We start from the raw sequence: 20,491 nt of genomic DNA on the forward strand, positions 1-20,491 counted from the left end.
TGCTACTTGAAGCCCACTATAGCGCAAATGCTTACACATTCATAGGCCAATAGTAATATAATAATATACAATAGAAATATAATCTAAGTAACACAGTGCTTCTTTTTCTTTGTTTCCTTACGCGTTCATTGCTCATACATAAATGGTAAATGAAGGATGAGTGGGTGTGTAGCCATCAGTTCAGCCAGTGTTGAAAGTGCAGAGAAAACATAAATATCATAGAGAACTAACAGGAGAGTGAGAAAATCCTATGAAACAAGAAATCATTGGTGGACTAAACATATGACAGGACAGGTCGCCCTCACTGCTGCTGAAAGTGGCATACTTTTACCCAACGGCATGCCAGTTAATGGCAGCAGCAGGAAGAATACCAGAGTGCACAGAAAAAAAAAATATCTGAAAAGCAGTTTCTTCAAAAAACATAACAAAACAACAACAAAACTAAAACAAACCAAACAATCTGCATCAGAGACAAAAACTCGAGGCTCACAGACTGGCTAAAAAACAACAACCAGGTTACAGAAATAAGTTTAATGTTCATTTCTGTCAGATGGATGTGGATTAAAGTCCCATTCAGTCAAATATTAGTTTTTATCACCATTGTAGCTTTACTCATCCCTATTTCCTACAGAAATAAAGACAGGTAGATATTTATAGACATTCATCACCTGATTTTAGTTTTTTGTTGTTTTTTGTGTGCAGGGCATGCGCACTTTTGACTTTACTCTCATTGACTGAATACATATAGACCTAGTCTTAATCACATAAAGTCAGTCTATGTTACTTTAAGCAATTAAAGTAACAGTATTCAGTACAGACATATTTAATTGCCCATATTTAACTGAATATAGGCTGCTGCTAGCCATTGGCCTGCAACATCATTCTTGCTCTGTGGAACTGTGCTGTACTATAAACACACAGTGACGCTGAATTCAACCAAAATAGGAAACTAATAAAATACATCAGCTCCTTGGCTGCCAACAAGTGATGTATCACCTGACTTATGGCTAAAATGACCTAAAAAGCTACCTAAAAAGCTAAAATAAGCTAATATTCTCTAGTGATTAGCTTATGTTCTTGTTGCTGTTGAGAGAATAAAGGTGGATAAGCAAACACTTTTTAAGTCACATAAATAACCTCGCATTATCAGAGCAATTTTTACATTTGCTTGCCAATGTTTCAGGTAAAATGTCTTTTAAATCTGCACCACAGATATGTATCATGAAGTTACCTCTTTGTCTTCTTTCAGACACAGCTGCAAAAGTTTTATACATTAATGACTATATACTGTTATGAATATACTGTTGTCAGTAGACAAGTTTGTATAGACAAGTTTGCAGTAGTTTTATTCCTACTGTTACTGCAGTTAATTTTAGGGGTGCTCTGATGAAATTTAGGGATGCTTTAGCTCTTGCCAATATTATGATTGAAAATCCCCAAACTTCTAATGATATCAGATGAATTACTTGCAGGTGGAGGAAACTACATCATCCTGCAGAAGGTAGCCTCATCAAATTCATTAGGATTATTGATGATGATCAGATGAGGAGGAAGACGCTGAGGTTGAGGATGGATAAGTCCAGATCGAAGCTGAACCTGTGGGTAACCTTCCACTCCTTGATGACAATTTTGAGTAAGATAACGCAATGGAAAGTGATGCAGACAATGAAGTCATAAATGATGATGTCTGGCTCAGTGAGGACTCTGGATATTACTCACTGAATGAGGATGAGAGATCTGATTGGCTGATTGACATCTTTTGGCAGGGTTATCAGATTGCTGTGACCATCTCGTCGATGTTCCACATGTACTTGTTCTACTTGCAACATGTTACATGTAAAGGATAATGGGCGACATGTTCTACACCAAGAACCTTCAGTCACTCAGAGGTTGGAAGAGGCTGCTCCCTCAACCTCAGGCATCGGCACCACCACAAAGAGGAATCCAGTGTTGGATTTGCCAAATGTGACAGTTTTCTCGCATCCACATTTTGGCAAATCCAACACTGAACCAGTTTCACGAAACTTAGCAAGCAGTTTGCTAACTGTAGCATGGGAGATGGGTGCTCTCGTAGGGTGTCTTGCATTGAAATCTGCTGCAATGACCCGGTTACTGGGTTCACCAGATATCAACACAATTTCAATTCCTCACGTGTTAACCTCTTCGACATGTCAATGGCTGTGAACAAAGAGAAACTTGTAAATAACTCATGAAAGAATAAAGTTACGTTGAAACCAAGCACACCATTGTTTTTCTTCTGACATTACCAATAAGTTTGATGTGTCACATGGCCCTGTTTTGCTCCTTTGGATGATCACACAAAGAAAGCAGCAGTGACAGCAGTTGTGACAAATGACCGGATGAGAAGAATGGATGCTCAAGCAACAAACTGGGTAACAGTGGCTGTCTTGTAGGAAGCTAGGCAGTCTGCTCTCAAACTCTACAAGGTATCAAAAGTGACATAAAATGTGGATGAGCTCAGTATGTTTTCATATAATGTGAAAAAAGTATAATTTAGGTACTTAAGGCACTTAAAGCACCCTGGGTTTATTTATAGCTTGCACGTGCAGAAATAAGTACTGGAATAATAACACTATACAGCAGCTACCAGTGCTTTTCCTGTTTAATTAATTTTCAAGATTAATTAAGAGAAATGAATCTGCAACACAAACATGTGTACCGTGAAGTTTTGTGCAGCATAACAGTTTATGAAGTAGGGATGTCGTTGCAAGTGTGTCAGTGCATCGGTATAATCCGTCGTTATATTCACAAGAATGTTGTGTCTTGTGTGAAAAATTCCACTACCTAGTGGACACTAGAGGAATAAAAAATAATCGGCAGAGAAGCAATGGTCACGTGTCTGTGTGCTGCAGTCAGCAATAAAGTTATGCTGCCACCACGGTCGTCTTCTTGTAAACACCAGAAACACTACATCTGTTTTCCCTTACTGTGTGCTCAACTTGTCAATCAAACAAAAGATAGAAAAACAAAGAAGCATCTCTGCTTTGTACAAAGCCATCCATTTATCAAGTCTGCAGAGTGTCCTAAAACTTGTTTTTATACTTGCAAAAAAATCTGTCTACTAAAGAGAAAAATCAAGTTTTCATGTTAAACTATTTTATTCTCAGGGTCCACTGTTTGCCTCTGACTGACTAACATATTTCCTTTATTTACGCAGTCTAATCTTTTTAAATGATTATTTGCCTTCTTTCTGCTCGGTTTCTCTGACACCACATCAAATGACATTAGACTTCTGTCTGTCCTCCATAGCACTTCTTTCTCAGCCTTTGCTTTAATCTTGTGAAAAAAATTGTCCTTCCCCTTGTATTGTTTTCCCATCAGTTTATGCCTAATAATCAAAAACATCAAGCTACTCCTCTGTGGCTTCGCCTCCAACCACAGACCCCCCAATCATATGATTTCTGTATAATGTTTAACAGCAAACTGTCTTTCTACATCTCGTGTTGGTCTTGTGATGTGGAAATGTTCTGCCTGAAATGCCGACTTAGCTTCTCAGACTGAACTGAGTGCAGTTTCTTGTTCACACACAGGGTGTCACTGAAATCCCTTTGAAGGTAAACTGTTTAGCCTCTGCTACATTTACCTCGGTCTTTGGGTCGACCCTGAACTGCACGCACATTTATATGCCGCTAAACTCACTTTATTACTCCCTGTGCTGTTTTCTTATTCTAGTTGGGTCTTTGTAGCAATTCTCCTATTTAAGGTTGGAGTGGGGTGACCTGTGATCTTCACACTCACCTTCATTTTGATTGCCATGGATGTTGGAGTGGTTTTGTCCACTCCAACATCCGTGACTCCTTCTTCCAAGTCAGTCACTGTTTCTCCTAGCTTTGCTTTGGTGGGGAACTAAATTTACAACTTTGATCCATTTCCTCTTGATTTTAGATTTAAATGAAATATATACTGTGTTTCTAACTGCATGAGTCATGTGATCGTTTAACCCCTGACTTAGACTGGTCAGGCTCTCTGCATGACGTCTGTGAAGGTTCTCAGTCATCCAGGTCATCGTAGTCTAAGGAGCTTGGAAAGAAAAGCGTCTGGACTTCTTTAAGTTGCTTGAAGACGTTTCACCTCTCATCCAAGAAGCTTCTTCAGTTCTAGGGTCAAATGGTGGAGAGTCCCAGATTTAAGCTCTGTGGGAGTATCCCCCCAAGAGGGACAAAGGACCCCCTGATGATCCTCTACCTAATCACATGAGCCAAGGTGTGAAAACGGGTGTGGGTCACAATCAGCCAGGGTTTCAGGTGAGCTCATTGTGAAATCTAGCCCCACCCTATCATGTGATTTCCTGAGGTCAGGTGGCCCAGGGTGTGACTGGGCGTTAAGGTGTTTGGGAAGGGATCTCAAAACTGGTTTATAGATGGCAGACAGTTGGTGTTGTAAACCACCACCTCTGTTCAAAGACGCTCACAGTGGACATAAATGGCTTCTTTCACTCCTCTTTCAAACCATCTGTCCTCTCTGTCCAAAATGTGAACATTGGCATCCTCCAAAGAGTTACCTTTGTCCTTTAGATGCAGATGGACTGCTGAGCCTTGTCCCGTGGAGGTGGCTCTTCTATGTTGTGCCATGCACTTGTGAAGTGGCTGTTTGGCTCACTGCATGACATTGCATTTGGTGTGTGACACTACAATTGTACAAAGTTGAAATCACAGATATTCTTACTTATGTTCAATCAAACGTCCACTTTGTGATATGAATTCTGACCCAACCATCTGAATGTCTCAGGAGAAATTGAGACTCATGAGACCGGGCAATGTTTTTTTCAATCTTCTATTGTCCAATTTCGTGAGCCGCTGTAGCCCAGCAAGGTTCAATGTGTCCACTCAGAGATGCTCTCTTCAGCATACCTTGGGTGTAAGATGTAGTTATTTGTGTTACTGTTAAGAGAATAGTAGTTTGGCTAAACCCTGCAAATGGTTTCTCAGGAAAATCCCAGCAGATCAGCAGTTGCTCAGTTCGAATTCGGCAAGTTGTCTTGATAATGGCTACATGTGTACATGGATTAAGTTGCTGCCATGTGATTGGCTGATCAGGGATCTGCATATGTTGTTGCAACCAAAGGAAGCAGAAGAGCATCTCTAAATGCACAGCATGTTTAGCAGCTGAAGAGCAGAGCCACATAATGTTATTTACAGGATATCAATGATGTAAAAAGACCAGATAATGGGTCCAAGTTCATATGGTACACACTTACACCATTAAACTGACAAGTGAATAACTTAATACATCTTACAGTGCAGCGTTCTGCTAGGAAACCTTGGGTCGTGGTTGTTTGGGCTATGTTACCACACAGTATATAGTCTGTTATCCCATACAGTAGTCTCTGTTCACATATGTTTTGCTGCAAAAGTAAAGAAATGATAAACGTCAAAGTCACTGTCCAATGCATGTTCAGTTCATCATGTTTATTTTCCATTTACAATGGCGCTTTTATAAAATATCTGATGCCGAAACATCAAAACAAATGTAGAAATGACACCATACACACATTCCCCATAAATAGATATTAACACACTTTAGAAAAGTACACACTGTCCTCTTTAGAGCCTTTGGTCTGGAACATACGCCAGGTGGAAACAACAAGCATCTGCAGAAGAAGAGTTCTCTCTGTGCACCACTGAAGCCCTATCATGTTTCGTATGAGTAAAGATTATACAGTGCACACATGGTTCCAGTTGCCTTCTCCTAACACCTTAGAACGTTTTGCATCACTGAGGCGTTTATAACCGTGCGGGATCCTGACGGTTGTCCATTTCCATAACGCTAAAATTATTTGCATAAGACAGAATGAAAGGCAAAGCAAATCGAACCAAGCACCAGGCACTGTAGAGCGAGGCACTTGAGCGCCCAACACTTCTGGTTTGGCTTCGTGACATTTGGCACATGAGGGTGGCTTTGCACTTTAAACCGCATGTATGTGTTTGTGTAGGTGTGTTGGTGAGAAACAGAGAGCCCTGCCGAGGGAGATTCACACCTATTGCTGTCTCCTAATTGTCTTGTTGTGCCTCTGAAAACTGGCTAGGCAAGTGACTTACATTCATTCTCCTCATATTTACACACCCACTACATAAAGTACGCACTCTCGTGATTCAAGAGTGATTTTTGAGCAGCCCTCTCACTGAGGCATAATGTAAAAGTCCAGATAACCCGCTCACTTAGAGGGCTTCCAAAAAAAAAAAAAAAAAAAGGGTAATCCATTGGTTCATGAGTGTTTTTTATTCCCATCATGCAGCGCTTAAACTTTCCTTGGCAATCATGAGGTTAGCAGAGTGATCCTGTGCGGGCAGATGAAAGCAGGGAGCTGCTATGATGTGGAGGTGTCTGACTGGCTGAGGTCCTTCTTGCTCTTGTTCTTCTTCTTCTTCTTGTCCCCTTTGCAGGGCTTGCAAACACAGCACAGGATGCAGGGCGAGGCCAGCAGGAGGAGAGGTGACGTCACCAGCACAATGATACTGACTCCCACCAGGATCCCCACCACCTGAGCAGAGACACAGCAATAAATACTGTAATTACTCTTCTTATTAGCACTGGGTCAAATGACTGCGTCAAAGGACTTGGTCATAATAACATGAGAGATTCATCATCTGACTCTCCCTACAGAAGTCGTTCAGTTCCTTGTTTTGGTTTTATGTTTTGTAACTTTACTGTCTTCATTTTCTGTTTAGATTCAGTTCTGGTGCAAACCTTCTTTACATCACCTACCCAGCAATAAACATTCAGAAAACATTAACAGGCAGCTGGTAAACACTGAACTTTTAGGAACTACGGAGACTTTAAAAAGAAAAAAAATGAAATTAATGAAAGTGAACTTACATTTACCACCAAGACAAAACCAACTGTCAGTTGCTTTTCGAATACTAGGGCTTGCTGTGTGGTTTATGAGTGTATTTTGCTAACCAAGCTTGCTAACTTTGCCCAATACTTTAACACTCCTACCTCTTCTCACATTAAGTTCACTTTCGACCCCATAAAACCAACCTGGCGGCAGCTAAAATGCAACGCTGAAGTTTCAAAGTGTGAAGCCTAAAAGAAATGAATGACGTTGTTTTAACAAAGTTCCTCTTTTATATACAGTCTCTAGTTTTAAATTACTATAACTGTTAAAACCTGACAGACTTTATTCATGTTAAATTGTTAAATCATTCATTCAGTAAACTTGGTACACGCATATGAACAATCCTTCTATGTGTAAACAAATAAGGCGCACATATATATGTACGTATCTTCGTGGACTTCCTGGTTTTCTGTTTCACTTTGACAACACTCCCATGCACAAGTTGAGGTCCGTGGAGACATGTTTTGGAGTGAAAAGGCATGACCTCCACTTAATCAGATACAGCACATTTGAGATGAACAGGAATGCCAAACTGTGACTCAATCTTTATCAGTCAACCTCAGCAGCTTACCTCAATAACTCTTTGGATGACTGTATGCTGCCGTAGCAGGGCATACAGTAATAGCTGTGGTAGTGGAAGTGACATGTTAAATAACCACAGATACATGTCATATACCGATGTCAACATTGTTTTGGATATGTTACACCAAGGGTCGCCAAAAACATCGCAGGTTAAACCTAACAGACTCAAGTACCTAAATGCAGCGGTGGAAAATTATTTAAGGCAAACATACTTAGAGGACCTGTTAGGCAAGGGTGTAACCAACTCTATAATGAGTTGTTTTGCACGAAACAACTGCGCTGCTGTACTTCGGCTCTTCACATACTTAGCAACCCGTACACACCGAGACGCAATCTGGAGATCCCAAGCAAACTAATCATGTGATAATGGCATTAGAGGAGGAGAAAGCAGAGGGAAAGTAGGTCTGGTGGGCAGTTGTAATCTTTTTGTTGCATAGTTGGTGTCGTTATGGGCCAGAAATTTGAGATTAGCTTAAGGATTTGTTGAGTTTAAAGGACTTCTTCAATGAACTGTTGGAAAACAAGAAGTCGTAAACAGCAAGCTATGTGAGACTTTATAGGTCTTAAAGGGATATATTGTAATAAACCAAGCAGCTGATAAACTGAAAGACAGTAATTATATCCCATGTCTCATGGTGAATGAGAGCTGGGTTGAAGTCCAAAATCCAAGTAAAGAATAAAACAACCAGGTCTAACGGATGGGTGGTTCTGTGGTCTAATCCATTCAGACAATAACAACATCACAAAATGCCACATGCTGCTGCCTTACAACTGGCCTCACCTGCGTTCTGTTCCACATAACCGAGGCCCTGGAGTGTCCCAGCTTGTTTCTGCATGGCCCCTTATCATAATGTCTCAGGAAGATATCACCCTGCATTTAAACACAACATACACATGCATGCAAAGACATGAGCAGGTGACTATGCAGCAAAGGAAATATTCCACTTGAATTTGGAAAAAAGTAAGAAAAAAAGAAAAATGCATCACAGCTATTGTTTGGTTAGCAGGGGAGACTTACATCCAGATTCTGCAGACAGTACCAGCAGAAGGTGTGTTTGCAGCTTTTACACAGCATCTGCGCACAGCCTTGGTTTCTCTCGATGTAGATACCACACATAGGACACTGCTTGATGGGCATGTCGGAGTCACTGTCTGAGCGTGCCCTGTGAATTGGAACAAAGGCGCGCATGAGGAATGCCGTTAATGCTGCGAGGGCCTCCAGGCAGTGTGTGAAATCTTTATTTAGAGGCAAAGGTGAAGGGTTGTTTTTCAATGTAAAGTGGGAAATAGAGTCTTGAGGTTATGATTAAGAGTTTACAAATACATATTTCTCACGGCCGTTTCTTTAAATGCGGTAAAGGTAACATCTCTCTCATTCTAGATGTCATGTAGTCCTCAAAAAGCCCTGTTTTTGATTAATACGAGATAGCAGAAGCTATCGCAGCTCATGTGATGATAGAAAATAATATTGCAAAAACAACAAACAACAAATCTGCTCAAAAAACACAAAGTCAGCAGGAGGCAGAGAGCAGTTCCTTGTTTTAAAAGAGGAAATTAAGCATTGTTTTGGGAAATAAAACTATAAGATATAAGATAAAATGCAAATGCAAACACTACTGAAAGCCTCTGCAGGCTGAAAAAAACAGATATTATGCTGCCACATTCGACTCAAAAGTGGGTTTTAACTCATCTTTGTCATCCCCAGCGCAGGGATCATCACTTCACTGCTGTACAGTGAGGTAATTGGATCGGTGCCCATCCTCCTCCTCCTCTCTCTGGCACAGAGACAATGGAATTCCGATATAACTCAGTGACTCCCCAGTGACATCAGTCAGTCTGGCAGAGTCACAGCTCAGCGCAGCGCAGTAATGTCCCTGCTCAACTGGGACGCTTCTGAGGCACACTAAGTTATTAATCCTGAAATAATGTTTTTATAGAGCAAAGGGTTTCTACAGAGAGATGAGGAGCTACCCATCACTTATGTGATCCATTGAGTCAGCTGTGAACATCCTACACTGGTGAATGTTAGGTCTTTTATGTCAAAGGAAAGTCTGGGATTTTCCTCATGACGTAAAACACCACAATTGAAAATAAATGTAATCCACGCAATGTCCAAGAAAAATATTCATCTTCCTCTGTCATTTCATCACATGCAGGGCAAATGATTTGCGCAATCATGCATTGCTCACCAGTTTGGTTACAGCAAGTCTATCTCAGTGTCCTGACCTAATACCCTCCTCCAGCTTTTAGCCCAGTATCATTTCCAAAGTGCAGCTCTGTGGCTGCAGGCGGTGGGCAGCGGACCAAGAGGCTGGCTTTACTGACCTGCTTTGATGAGAAGGCGTCATCATGGCCTGCTGCTCGGGGCAAGCGTGGCCATCCTGCCAGTGCCCTCTGCAGCCGGAGCAGAAGACGGTGTGACAGGTCGGGCAGGGCACAGCGGCGGGGTGGCCCTCGGTGCTCTGCTCCACATTACACACAGCCTGACATTCAAGCACCGGGCACCAGGCTTTACTGGGGTCAAGCTTCACTCCTGTGGAGAGGAAAAGAATGGATGAGGAACATAGTCAAGTCATTTGTAATTTAACTCTTTCTGTCAGTATCACTATCATTAAAGCCACATGCCAGGAAATACAGTTAAAAAAAAGATAATCTAAGAGCTCCAATGGTTAGAACATTTTTGGAGTGGTTCAGATTAAAGAGCACAGCTAGAGGACAATCGTCATTATTCACTGTAAACTTTTTTAAAGGAGCAGAACTACTAATTAAATAAAACAAACTGTGACAAATAAACTCACACAGAAAAAACGTATTATTTAAAAATACCCGTGGTGGCCAATGGTACCCCTCAGCCTCCCAGAGCCTGTGGTATCAATTTCAAAATACAATATCCCATCAGTCTTTTAAGGCTGAGAGATACAAAGCCAATGAGAGTGAGCCATCATGAATAAACAGATTTTTCCACTGTTATCAAGTTCTGTTGGGCAGTATTATTTACCTTTGGCCATCATTATCAAGTATTATTTATTGTGACGATCAACTAATTTTACCTTTATTAGATGTTTTCGCCACCATTATGAAGCAGTTATTAAGTAATTTTTGCTATTGTCACGTATGTTTTTGCCCTAATTATTGAGGAATTTTTATCATTACAAAATATTTTTTCCATCATCATCAAGCAACATCAAACAAACGTTTTCACCTTTAACATATAATTCTCTCTAACAAAGGCATGAATTTGATTGGTTACATCTGAAGAGCAACAGTTTTCCTACAGGCTTTTGAGGAGTTGTGAAGAATGAGATTTTTCTTTCTGAAGAAAATGAGCGTGACGTGTCGCAGCCAAAACAAAAAGCAGTCACTGTGAGCTGACTCATGCCCTTTACTCTTCAAGCACATGCTTTCACTATGAATCACAACAGAAGGGACAAACTGTAGTAAGACCGACTGCACTTTGCACTTTTTTGTTCTTCCAGTAACACGAGTTTTATGATTTATGGACGGAGTAAACAATAACTGTTATTGGATTTGCAGTGTATTATTGCTGTGCAAATAGAAAATGCCAATATAGCTGCGCAGCAAACTACCCCAGTTTATAAATGTCGACAGCGTTTCCCACAGAGGTGCTGTTTCCCTTCACAAACATTTACCTAAACCAGTTTTGCACAGAGTTCACACAATTTATCTCTACTGAGGATCTCTCTTCTTCAGATTAACAGATCATTAACATGGGTGTCTTACAGTATTTCTTATAGTAGTAATCCCTTTAGTGTTTTATAGCTAGAATTTAAGTAACCTCTAGGCTAAAACTGTACCAGAATGAAACAGGACACAAAAAATGGCTGCAGGCCTCACAATATGCCAGGCGTGTTAGGATAAATACTGGCTGGGACTGTTTGTGTGACCTGTAACAGCGCACTGCCTGTCATCAGACAACAGCATGTAAACACAACAGTGCTTACCTCTCTCAAACTTGAGACGCAGATACAGCTCCACCTGACCTGCTGCTGCCAAAGCAGCTATCTGCAATCACACAGAGGTACTTCAGCTGTTTTACTGACTCAGAGATTTTATGATGCAGATTTCAGAGATGTGAAAAAAACAGCACTTTGGATATTAGACTTCCTGAAGCTTGTGATAACATTTGCAAAACCAAAATCGTTACTGGTGCTCTAGATAAAAATGAGTTTGTTTAGCATGATGGTTGACAATCTGACACGTCAAGTCATCTGCAATTTGCAGCATTATTTCTAAAATTCATCAGCTGTTAAAAATTACACACTATTCACTACTTTCCAGATAAACACTACTAAAGGATGGACTTCCTAGCGTGTGTCTTAAGTGTCTTAATAAAGTTGTATTCTGATTAGAAGAAGATTCAGGAAGTGGCACTTTTCATGTGGTTTTGAGTCAGCATTTTCAGCCTCCCCACTGAAACATTTACTATGTACAGTTTTAATGTTTCCATCTGACGTCATTTCATTTAGCTGTTCCCACCTAAAACCAAAACTAGTTTCTTCAGAACTGTGATTAAGGGTGGATGCGCAGTATTTACACAATTTACACACTTTAAAAAGACAAGAGTGAAAATCCAGCTTCCTATTTCTTGAGAAGTATGGCAATGGCCTTTATGTCTGAAACCAAACCAGTTTAACCACCAACCTGGGACATTCGAGGAATGTGCAACAACAAAAACGCAGATCACTGATCATGTTTGCATTTTATCTCCTCTCATCATTTTTTCTGCTCTCCCTCAGGACCTATGTGCATTGTTAAACAGGCCGTACCTCTGAGTCCAGCAGCACTCCAGTCTTTTGGCACGCCATGTCGGGGCAGGTGATTGGTGCCCCCCCACCCTCCATTATGGCTAGCTGAACATACTGCTGCAAACACTGGAGAGGGAAGAAGGACAATAGGGCATTAGACTGGACATTTAAGCAGACAGGGAGAACTGTCATATGCTCGCGAGCAGTATTTTATCTGAAACAAGCGCAGGAGCTCAGAGAGCCACAATGTTACTCAGGACGAAATGAAAAGGAAGCTGTTGGGTTAAACCGGGCAGCTGAAATTTCACAGAGAGAGGGAGCTTCCTCACGAATGCTCACAAAGTCAAAAGTCATATGTTGCCTAAGCCATGACATTAGGAAAGGCAGGAGAAACTGTGGAAGCACTGTTCAAAAAAGCAGTGCTGTTTTCAAAAATTAAAGGTAAAAAATTCTTTAAAGATAAAGAAGAAAAACTTTTGCATGAGCACAAACCTGTGCTTGCTGTGTGAATACAGCCCTCACACAGCATGAAGCACCGGTCACACAAACAGAGCTGGAACAACACCAGCAACACGGTGTGCTCTTTAAGCAGACAGAAGGAGATGGTTCACATTTTTATACTAAAGATAAGTAAGTGTTTCAGTATCAATTTCCCTCGCTGTGTCGTACCCTGCGCATGTACGTGAGGTTTATCTGTGCGACCTTGTGCGTGCCGCTCTGACAAATGCAGCGAGCTTGGAAAGAGATTAACACCTGCCACTATCTGGCTCCGTTTTGATATGCGGGCAGGCACGCTTGAGACCAGTGCAGCAGCAGACCTTTGCACTCCTGTTATAAATAATACAGCTCTGTTGTCTAAAGATAGCGCTTCTCATCATCTCACATGAAGCAGTGAAACTGAAACTCAGGTTACCTTTGTGAGTTTAAACACAAAAAGCAAAAAACGAAGCGATAAAACACACAAGAAGAAAAATTCCACGGACAATTCAAAGACGGTAAATGTGAAAGACAGACAGCCCTGTGTTGAAATCAGCATCATTTCACTGGAACGGAAGAGTGATTTGCCTATAAAAAGATCTATTATAAAGTCATAAATGAGGAAGTGGTGTTGTAATAATAAAAAAAAATTAAAAAAAATCTCATTTCAAGTAATTTAAATGCCGGACATTTGCCTAAATTGCCCAAATTGTAAAAAGCTGGTTTTGGATCACTGTCCTGAAATTTTCATCACCTGCAGGAAATGATTAAATGCATGAGAAATGTAATAAATATATTTATATATCTGGACACATGCACTCTGACTCAAAGGAAGACCTGGACACGTTGAGCAGCACCTGAAAAAACCTGAATGCATCATCTGTACCTACCGCTGTGCAGTAGATGCACTTGCAGCTCTGCAGTTCTGTGGTGGCTGTCGATGGCTGCTCGCTGAGGCACAGTTTGCAGAACACCTGCAGGTTGGCGGCAGCCTCGGGCGTCTCCGGAGCTGATTCCCGGGCTTCCCGGCTCACGGTGGGACTCCTGCTGGCCATGACGAGGCGAGGGCGGCCGGCAGGAAGAGAAGACACGAGGATGGATGAATCAGGCCTCTCTTAGCCTTTCTGCTGGGAGCGGAGAGCAGCCATGGCCTCCATGTTCCTAAAAAGCAGAAACAGCACTAATCTATTTGTCTATTCAGTATGGGTGTAACACTTTGCTTTCCCTTCCCTGTCAGACAACACTGCACCCTCTTTCTAAAAACCGCCATCCCTTCTGATAACTGATGTAGCAACTCTGATGATTTCAGCTATGCCTGCAGCAATGCCCTGTGATTGTTTTGTTACCCGAGTGATGATTACTCACAGCTTAAAGCTGCGTGTTGTACGAAGCAAATTTGAATTATGTGTTATTGCTACACTAATATGAAAACAGCCTCATTATCCTTTGCTGTGTCTCCATATATTGATGTCATTTTCAAGTCCAGAGTCCAAGGCGTGTGTTTACTAAGCCGGCAGTTATTGAGCAGCGCTTCATTTATTCTGACAGGAAGAACTGGCTGTTGATTGTCACGTCCACTTTATAGAAACATGGCAAAGTCTTGTGTAATTATAGGTTGGAATTTTGTTAACTTAATGCCTCAAGAGACTAAATTACATCAGGGGAAAGGTGGAAAGATGGCGGTTTTGAACACTCTGAGCAGTAGTTAATTTTAAAAAGTATTAAAAGCGATTAGCCGAGACAGAATGGTGATGCTTCAAATCGTCTTTACTTCAGTATTTAGCTGAAGCTGAACCTCTGATTTGGGCTTGGGAGCAGCATGGTGACCTTGTTTGTGCGTTTATGGTGACAGCCTCTGTAGCGCCCACTACCACAAATGAGAGAGCTTTCTCTGAGCTAACAAAAAGAGAAAGACAAAAAAAAAAACAATACAAAAAAAACCCAATACAAAACAAAACTAGGATTTGTATTTTATTCTCTGAAATGCCTTTCAGTGTGTGTATTATCACATCACTATTCAGTCTCTCTCTCTCTTGTCCTTAGCGGGTGTCCGGCGGCGGTGGTCGGCCGCGCAACCGCTGCTGTAGGTGCCGCAGGTTCTCTTGCTTGACCAACGATGATCTTCCACGCTTTTCGATCTAAGGCGATGGTTCTTGCCTGCTCGAGGTCGAGGCGAATGACGTGTGAGATTCCCAGTGACTTCAGTCTGGACCAAATTAATGAACTGGCTAACCAGGTAATACCAACATATTACCATCTACAAAGCCACAATGCAAGCCTTCTTTGCTTATGAAAAAAAAATTATGGACTACTTATTTTAGGACAGCAAGACAAAGGTGAGTAAAACTCTAATCTGAACTTAAAGGAAACTCAAGTCACCAAATGTCCCTCCAAAAAAAAATCCCTTTTGGTTCGGTCCTGTTCCAAAAAGCATGAGAAATAATAACCCCATAATCTGGGATTTGAGATTAATCGCGTGGACAACAGTGGTTGGACAGAGAACAGGGTCACACAGGAAACTGTGGCGTTAAAGAACTGTGCAGCCTGAGCGGCTGCTGAAATCACACATGATCTTGTACATGATGTTCTCTGCTTCAGCAGCCTATTAATGTTGGCTGGAAACTTTGGAGCCGTTCAATCAGTTATAGCAAACTCCACCACTGGTGTCCTCCTTTGTAGTGTCTTATTGATCGCTCCCTGGTAACACACATGATAGCTGGGCATGCTGAGCTCTGTGTACGTTGCTATTTTTGCACAGTCATAGTCTGCTCTCCTGCACTACTTTCAGGCAGACGTGCTGAGCCGGCTGCAGTCATCGTCCCACAATGCCGTCAGCCTGTCCTGTCGTGCCTGAACATAACCACCCCTGTGGTTTCGCATGGGAAATTACAGCTTTCGTGCCTGCTAGCCTTGCTTCATGGAAACTCCAGCATTATTAACAAAGTGAAGCCTTCATCCCGAAGCAACTTCAAAGTTTAGAATTTGAGATTACCTGGGTAACTTTCAGTCAACATATCACACAGGCGGAAGGCTTCATATCTTAGAAAATTTGATAAATCACATTTGTGATTGTCGTCTGCCTTTCAGATCATGGATAAAAAGTAATTGTGATGTTTTCTGTGCTGCACACACAGCGAGTGTAAGGTGGAACAAATGATTACTTTGCACCTAAATTTAAATAAGTATCAATGCAAACTCCTAACAACTGGAATCTTTGATCTAAAGCCTTCACTTTCAGAACTTTCCTTCAAAAAAACACACACAAAAAAACTTTCTGATTGTAATCCAAGGCCCTAAAAAGCTCACATTCAACCTCCACTGTTGCAGCACTTCCTTAATTAGAATGCTTTTGTGTGCAATTGCTTTCTTTTTCCGTGTGGAAGCTGGCCATTCAGCGATTAAAACCCCTCACGGATCAAGGTCTAAATGGCATTCCAGACATTGAGGGCAGGGTGAAGTGGGGTGAGGTGGTGGGGATCAAAGCATCATTGTTGATCGGGGAGGCAGAAACGGAAAAACCAGATCTGCCTGGTAAAAAGCTGCTGCTGCTTTCACACAGACTGTCACTGTGCTGTGGAAGGAGACAGCAGAGAGTGTGCACTGGGGCAGCAGAATTTATATGGCATCATTTGTACGTTTCCAATCACACCATGTGTGAGTGTGTCTTTTTGGGTTTTTTTTGTTTGTGTTTGTGTTTGTGTGTGTGTGTGTGTGTGGGGGGGGCATAGAATAAAATGGTGAGCACATAAAGTTGAAACACAGCAATAGAAGGAAATAACAGTGTGGGAAAATTGGGAAAATGTAAGCATTGATGGTAATGCACACCAGTTAATCACAAGTGTGCTCAGTACAGATATGATTTAAAGGCTGCCTTTGTGCATGCATATTCCCAGACTGCTGATATCTGGTCTTTCTGCACTGCGATCAACCACAAACACACACGTGAAATCTGAGACATCTGCAGCTGTGTCAAGGTTGTACACCAGCACAGGTCACAGAGCGCTTTTTTTTTCATACGCTTTTTCCTATGATACCACCTTAATGAACAGCTTTGAGGGTGGACAGTACAGGTACAAATGGTGCGGAACCTACCTTCCCTGTGGACGACTGGGTGTAGAAGCAGTCTGAGTCCAGATCCACAGCCGCAGTGCTCTTGTTACTCTGGCACAGACACATGTGTTATAACACAGTCTGCTGCCGTAATAACCTGCTGTCAACGCCTAATGCCACTGCGGCCGCCTCGATACCGCCTTTTCCAAGTGCGTTGCGGGATTAAAGAAAATCTAAATCATGTTTAACCCTCCTGCTCTCTCCTGTCCTGCTCTCTGCTTGTGTCTGAGTTTCGGTTCTCCTGCCTCTCGTCCCCATCCAGGAAGCAGCGCTCTTTGCTCTCCACTTATCTGCACTCTCGACTGCGCCTGCTGGCTGCTTCAATAAACTCATGCTGCTTTCAAGTACTGTCGGAAATGTTCCCACAGGAACAACAATAAAAGGCTTGACATAAATTCCTCGGGCAGCATAAATTTTTGATGGCACGGCTGTTGTCTGTAGTAGAAATAACTATGCCAAGTTCATGTTGTTAATTCAAGCTCAGGCTATCAGAATTTACAATCTTAAAATGTGGGCATTACTTAAGTAAAGGGGCTATTTGCATTTTGGGACATTTTTCGGAGCTACTTGTGCACGAGCTAGCTGAGCCATACAACTAGCTTGTGACTTTAGAAGCAAATTCTAGCTAAAAAAGAAAGACAAAGGAAAACAAATGCAGTTTTAATGATTATTCTTATAATAAATTTTCAGCATATCTACAAACCCTTACCTCTTCTAGCCCTCCACACAGAAAAACATTTTCCTCTAATTTCAAGCAATTTCCTCGAGCGTTCTCGGTTCACCTAGCAACCACAGCCTCGTAAAACAAATCAGAATGAGCTGTTGCCCTGGTGTTGTGGTGCAAACAGTGGTACAAAAATGAAAAACAGAATATATGGTGCCTAATACATACAAAATACACCTGTATGCAGATTCTCTTTATTCAAAACAATATGTTTAATGATAACATATAATTATTGTTGTTATCCATATGTAATTGTTATTTTTAAATTTACCGTTCAGAAAATTACACTTTGGTGTGGAGTTCTGTTTCTGGAAATGAGCAAATTTGTGAAATCTACAGTATCATAAATAAATAGGTCTACCACAACATCTTGGTGCGACATGGAAACCCTTCTGTACTGAAATTGATTGGGTGATACACCAACGAGACAATGGCACCAAGACTATTTTTCCAAGAAAACGGAATCTGGAGTACTGGAAGTGATGGATTGGGCACGTCAAAGTCTGGACTAAAATCCTATTGAACAGATTTGGAATTTAGTGGTCTCAAAGATGGTTTGCAAAAAAAGTTTCATCTAAAGGAAGGAAGCAAAGACATTTGTGAAAAGTACATAAAATAATGGCAGCAAGAATGCGAGCTGCTGTCAAGGCCAAAGGAGGCCATAAAAAATATTATATTCTTTGGTTATTATGTGTGAATAAGGACTGTAGTTGTTTCAGTTTGTTATTTGCTTAATAGGCAAGGCAAGGCAAGGCAAGTTTATTTATATAGCACAATTCAACAACATGTGATTCAAAGTGCTTTACAGAGACATTAAAAACAAAAACAAATAAAAAGCATGATCTAAAATTGATTAAGACAAACAAACAAACAAACAAAACAGTATTTAAAATCAAAAATCAAAACAGTAGATAAAATCAGAACAGTAGATAAAATCAGAACAGTAGATAAAGTCAGTAGTTAAAATGTAAGTTTTGAAATTTAAGCTTAAAAGTGTGGATTTGGTGATTTATTCAAAAGCAGCTGAGAATAGGTGGGTCTTCAATCTGGATTTAAATAAACTGAGTGTTTCAGCTGATCTGAGGCTTTCTGGGAGTTTGTTCCAGAGATATGGAGCATAAAAGCTGAATGCAGCTTCTCCGTGTCTGGTTCTGACTCTGGGAACTGATAAGAAACCGGATCCAGATGACCTGAGGGATCTGGAAGGTTCATACTGGGTCAGGAGGTCACTGATGTATTTTGGTCCTAAACCATTCAGAGCTTTATAAACCAGCATCAGAACTTTAAAGTCTATCCTCTGACGGACAGGCAGCCAGTGTAAAGACCTCAGAGCTGGACTGATGTGGTCCACTTTTTTGGTCTTAGTGAGGACTCGAGCAGTAACAAGTAATAAGTAACAATCATTTTTAGTTATAAACGCATTTTTGGGAAATTTCTAAAATGTTTGCATTTTCTTGTCTTTATGTCTTTACATTATTATTAGACCTGTTAGTTTGTTAAGATTGTTACTCCAACTGCTCAGTGCCCTGAGGTACTGGTCCCGATGGATCGCAGCCTCCTGATGGTCTGCAGCTCTCTGCAGCAATCTTCCTTGCCCGTCTCTGTCCTGGATGTGTACAGGTGTGCAGAGATGGAGAAAGATGTAAGAAAGAAATAATCTTACTTGTAATGCAATAAGCAATTTTAGAGTTTTGTGGTCAAGTTTATGATGATGGATGTTTAACTGGTGCAGACACAAAAGCTAAACAAGGGGTTTGTGGTCATTGTTAGGTTACATGACGGGTAGCAGGCATCGATTTATATTTAAGGCTGATGATGCTCATTAGATTACCTTTTATAGTAGCTTTATACTCTCTACGGGTTAGAAATCAGACATATGACTTGTGAAACATCTGCTCTAACCCGCCCAGCGTCAACAGGTAAATGCTACTTATATAATATTATAATATATAATAATCGGACACAGGGGGCTAGAATAAGCTTTAATACATTACAAGAAAACATTTTAAAAGTTGATTCGTGATTTTACACTAATTTCTGGTTCTTTGTTGCTGTGTGTCACATTAGCTTACAGTAGATGCCCACAGTTTGCCTCGCTACATTCAACAATAGGACTGGGCTGAAACTGAAACAGTATATGCATGTGCGGGGATGCCCCATTACCTCATGAGAATGACTGGTTATTGTTTATCTTGTAAACACTCGTTATCTGCTTTATATATATCTATACCTATACTTATTTCATGTAATGCCATAATTTAGAAGAACAAATTGAGCCTATGATATCTGACTGTATTGGCGTATTTAAAAAGATTTCACTCACACATTGAAAAGATTTCTTTGTTAGGCTACCCTGCTTAGCAGCCTCAGCAGACTAACCACAAACCAAAACCTACTTGCATGAAGTTGCATCATTTTATACTATCGGCTCCGATGCTACAGTGCAAAATATAAGTAATTTAGATGTTATTGTGTCTTTTTTGTTCCAGTTAAAAGGACTAGATGTTACAGTCCCTGATAATGCATTGCTTTAGAAGGAGAGACTCTTGAGGGATGGCTGTTATGAGGAAAGGCAGCCCAGAAACTTTGCCGGTAGCACACATCGTTGTGTGCCTCAACTTTCGGTCTTTTACCCAGGCTAATCTGCCATTTTCCTTCCTTGGTTAGGTTTAGGGATTAGAGATCTGATCTACATTATCATTTTAAAATTTGGGACACATCGTCAGTAGTGGACCTTGGATTCATCGGGTGTTTCGGCCATTATCACTAGACACCCTCATCCAAGGAGGTCCTGCCAGGGTTGATGAGGCCCTGGAGTGTGTCACTGGTTTATGTTAACTTGTTATTTCTCTTCTTCTTTCTTCTGTTTAGCTTCCTACAGTTTATTTTCTATCTATTGCAACCTGCAACTGAGAAATAATACTTACCTCTTTAGCATTCATGGAGCCTAACTTCTTCAAAGGGATAGAAAAG

General features: G+C 41.0%; 1 protein-coding gene across 3 annotated transcripts; it reads right to left on the reverse strand.

Moving 5' to 3' along the window:
- Positions 1-5,408: 5,408 nt before the first annotated feature.
- On the reverse strand, positions 5,409-17,578 carry rnf144b (ring finger protein 144B). 3 transcript variants are annotated; one of them, XM_039620179.1, is made up of 9 exons: positions 17,504-17,577; positions 16,777-16,845; positions 13,575-13,845; positions 12,229-12,333; positions 11,404-11,464; positions 9,767-9,974; positions 8,460-8,604; positions 8,223-8,312; positions 5,409-6,502 (listed from the first exon to the last, which is right to left on the reverse strand). In XM_039620179.1, the coding sequence occupies exons 3-9, from the start codon at positions 13,737-13,739 to the stop codon at positions 6,329-6,331; spliced, it is 948 nt and encodes a 315-aa protein (XP_039476113.1). In that variant the 5' UTR covers positions 13,740-13,845; positions 16,777-16,845; positions 17,504-17,577; the 3' UTR covers positions 5,409-6,328. The 3 variants fall into 3 exon arrangements, with proteins under 3 accessions (XP_039476113.1, XP_039476114.1, XP_031596158.1); XM_039620180.1 differs by lacking the exon at positions 16,777-16,845 and having other exon boundaries at positions 17,504-17,578; XM_031740298.2 differs by lacking the exon at positions 17,504-17,577 and having other exon boundaries at positions 16,777-17,118.
- Positions 17,579-20,491: the final 2,913 nt, after the last annotated feature.

The sequence above is a fragment of the Oreochromis aureus genome, linkage group 11 (assembly GCF_013358895.1).
Source record: "Oreochromis aureus strain Israel breed Guangdong linkage group 11, ZZ_aureus, whole genome shotgun sequence".
Taxonomy (NCBI): domain Eukaryota; kingdom Metazoa; phylum Chordata; class Actinopteri; order Cichliformes; family Cichlidae; genus Oreochromis; species Oreochromis aureus.

Excerpts from the sequence above, each read along its gene's own strand:
- rnf144b (XM_039620180.1), bottom strand. The coding sequence starts at position 13,739 with ATGGCCAGCAGGAGTCCCACCGTGAGCCGGGAAGCCCGGGAATCAGCT. Across the intron at positions 9,975-11,403 it reads GCGTCTCAAGTTTGAGAGAG|GAGTGAAGCTTGACCCCAGT; the intron begins GTAAGCACTGTT and ends TCCTCTCCACAG. Across the intron at positions 8,313-8,459 it reads ACTGTCTGCAGAATCTGGAT|GGTGATATCTTCCTGAGACA; the intron begins GTAAGTCTCCCC and ends GTTTAAATGCAG.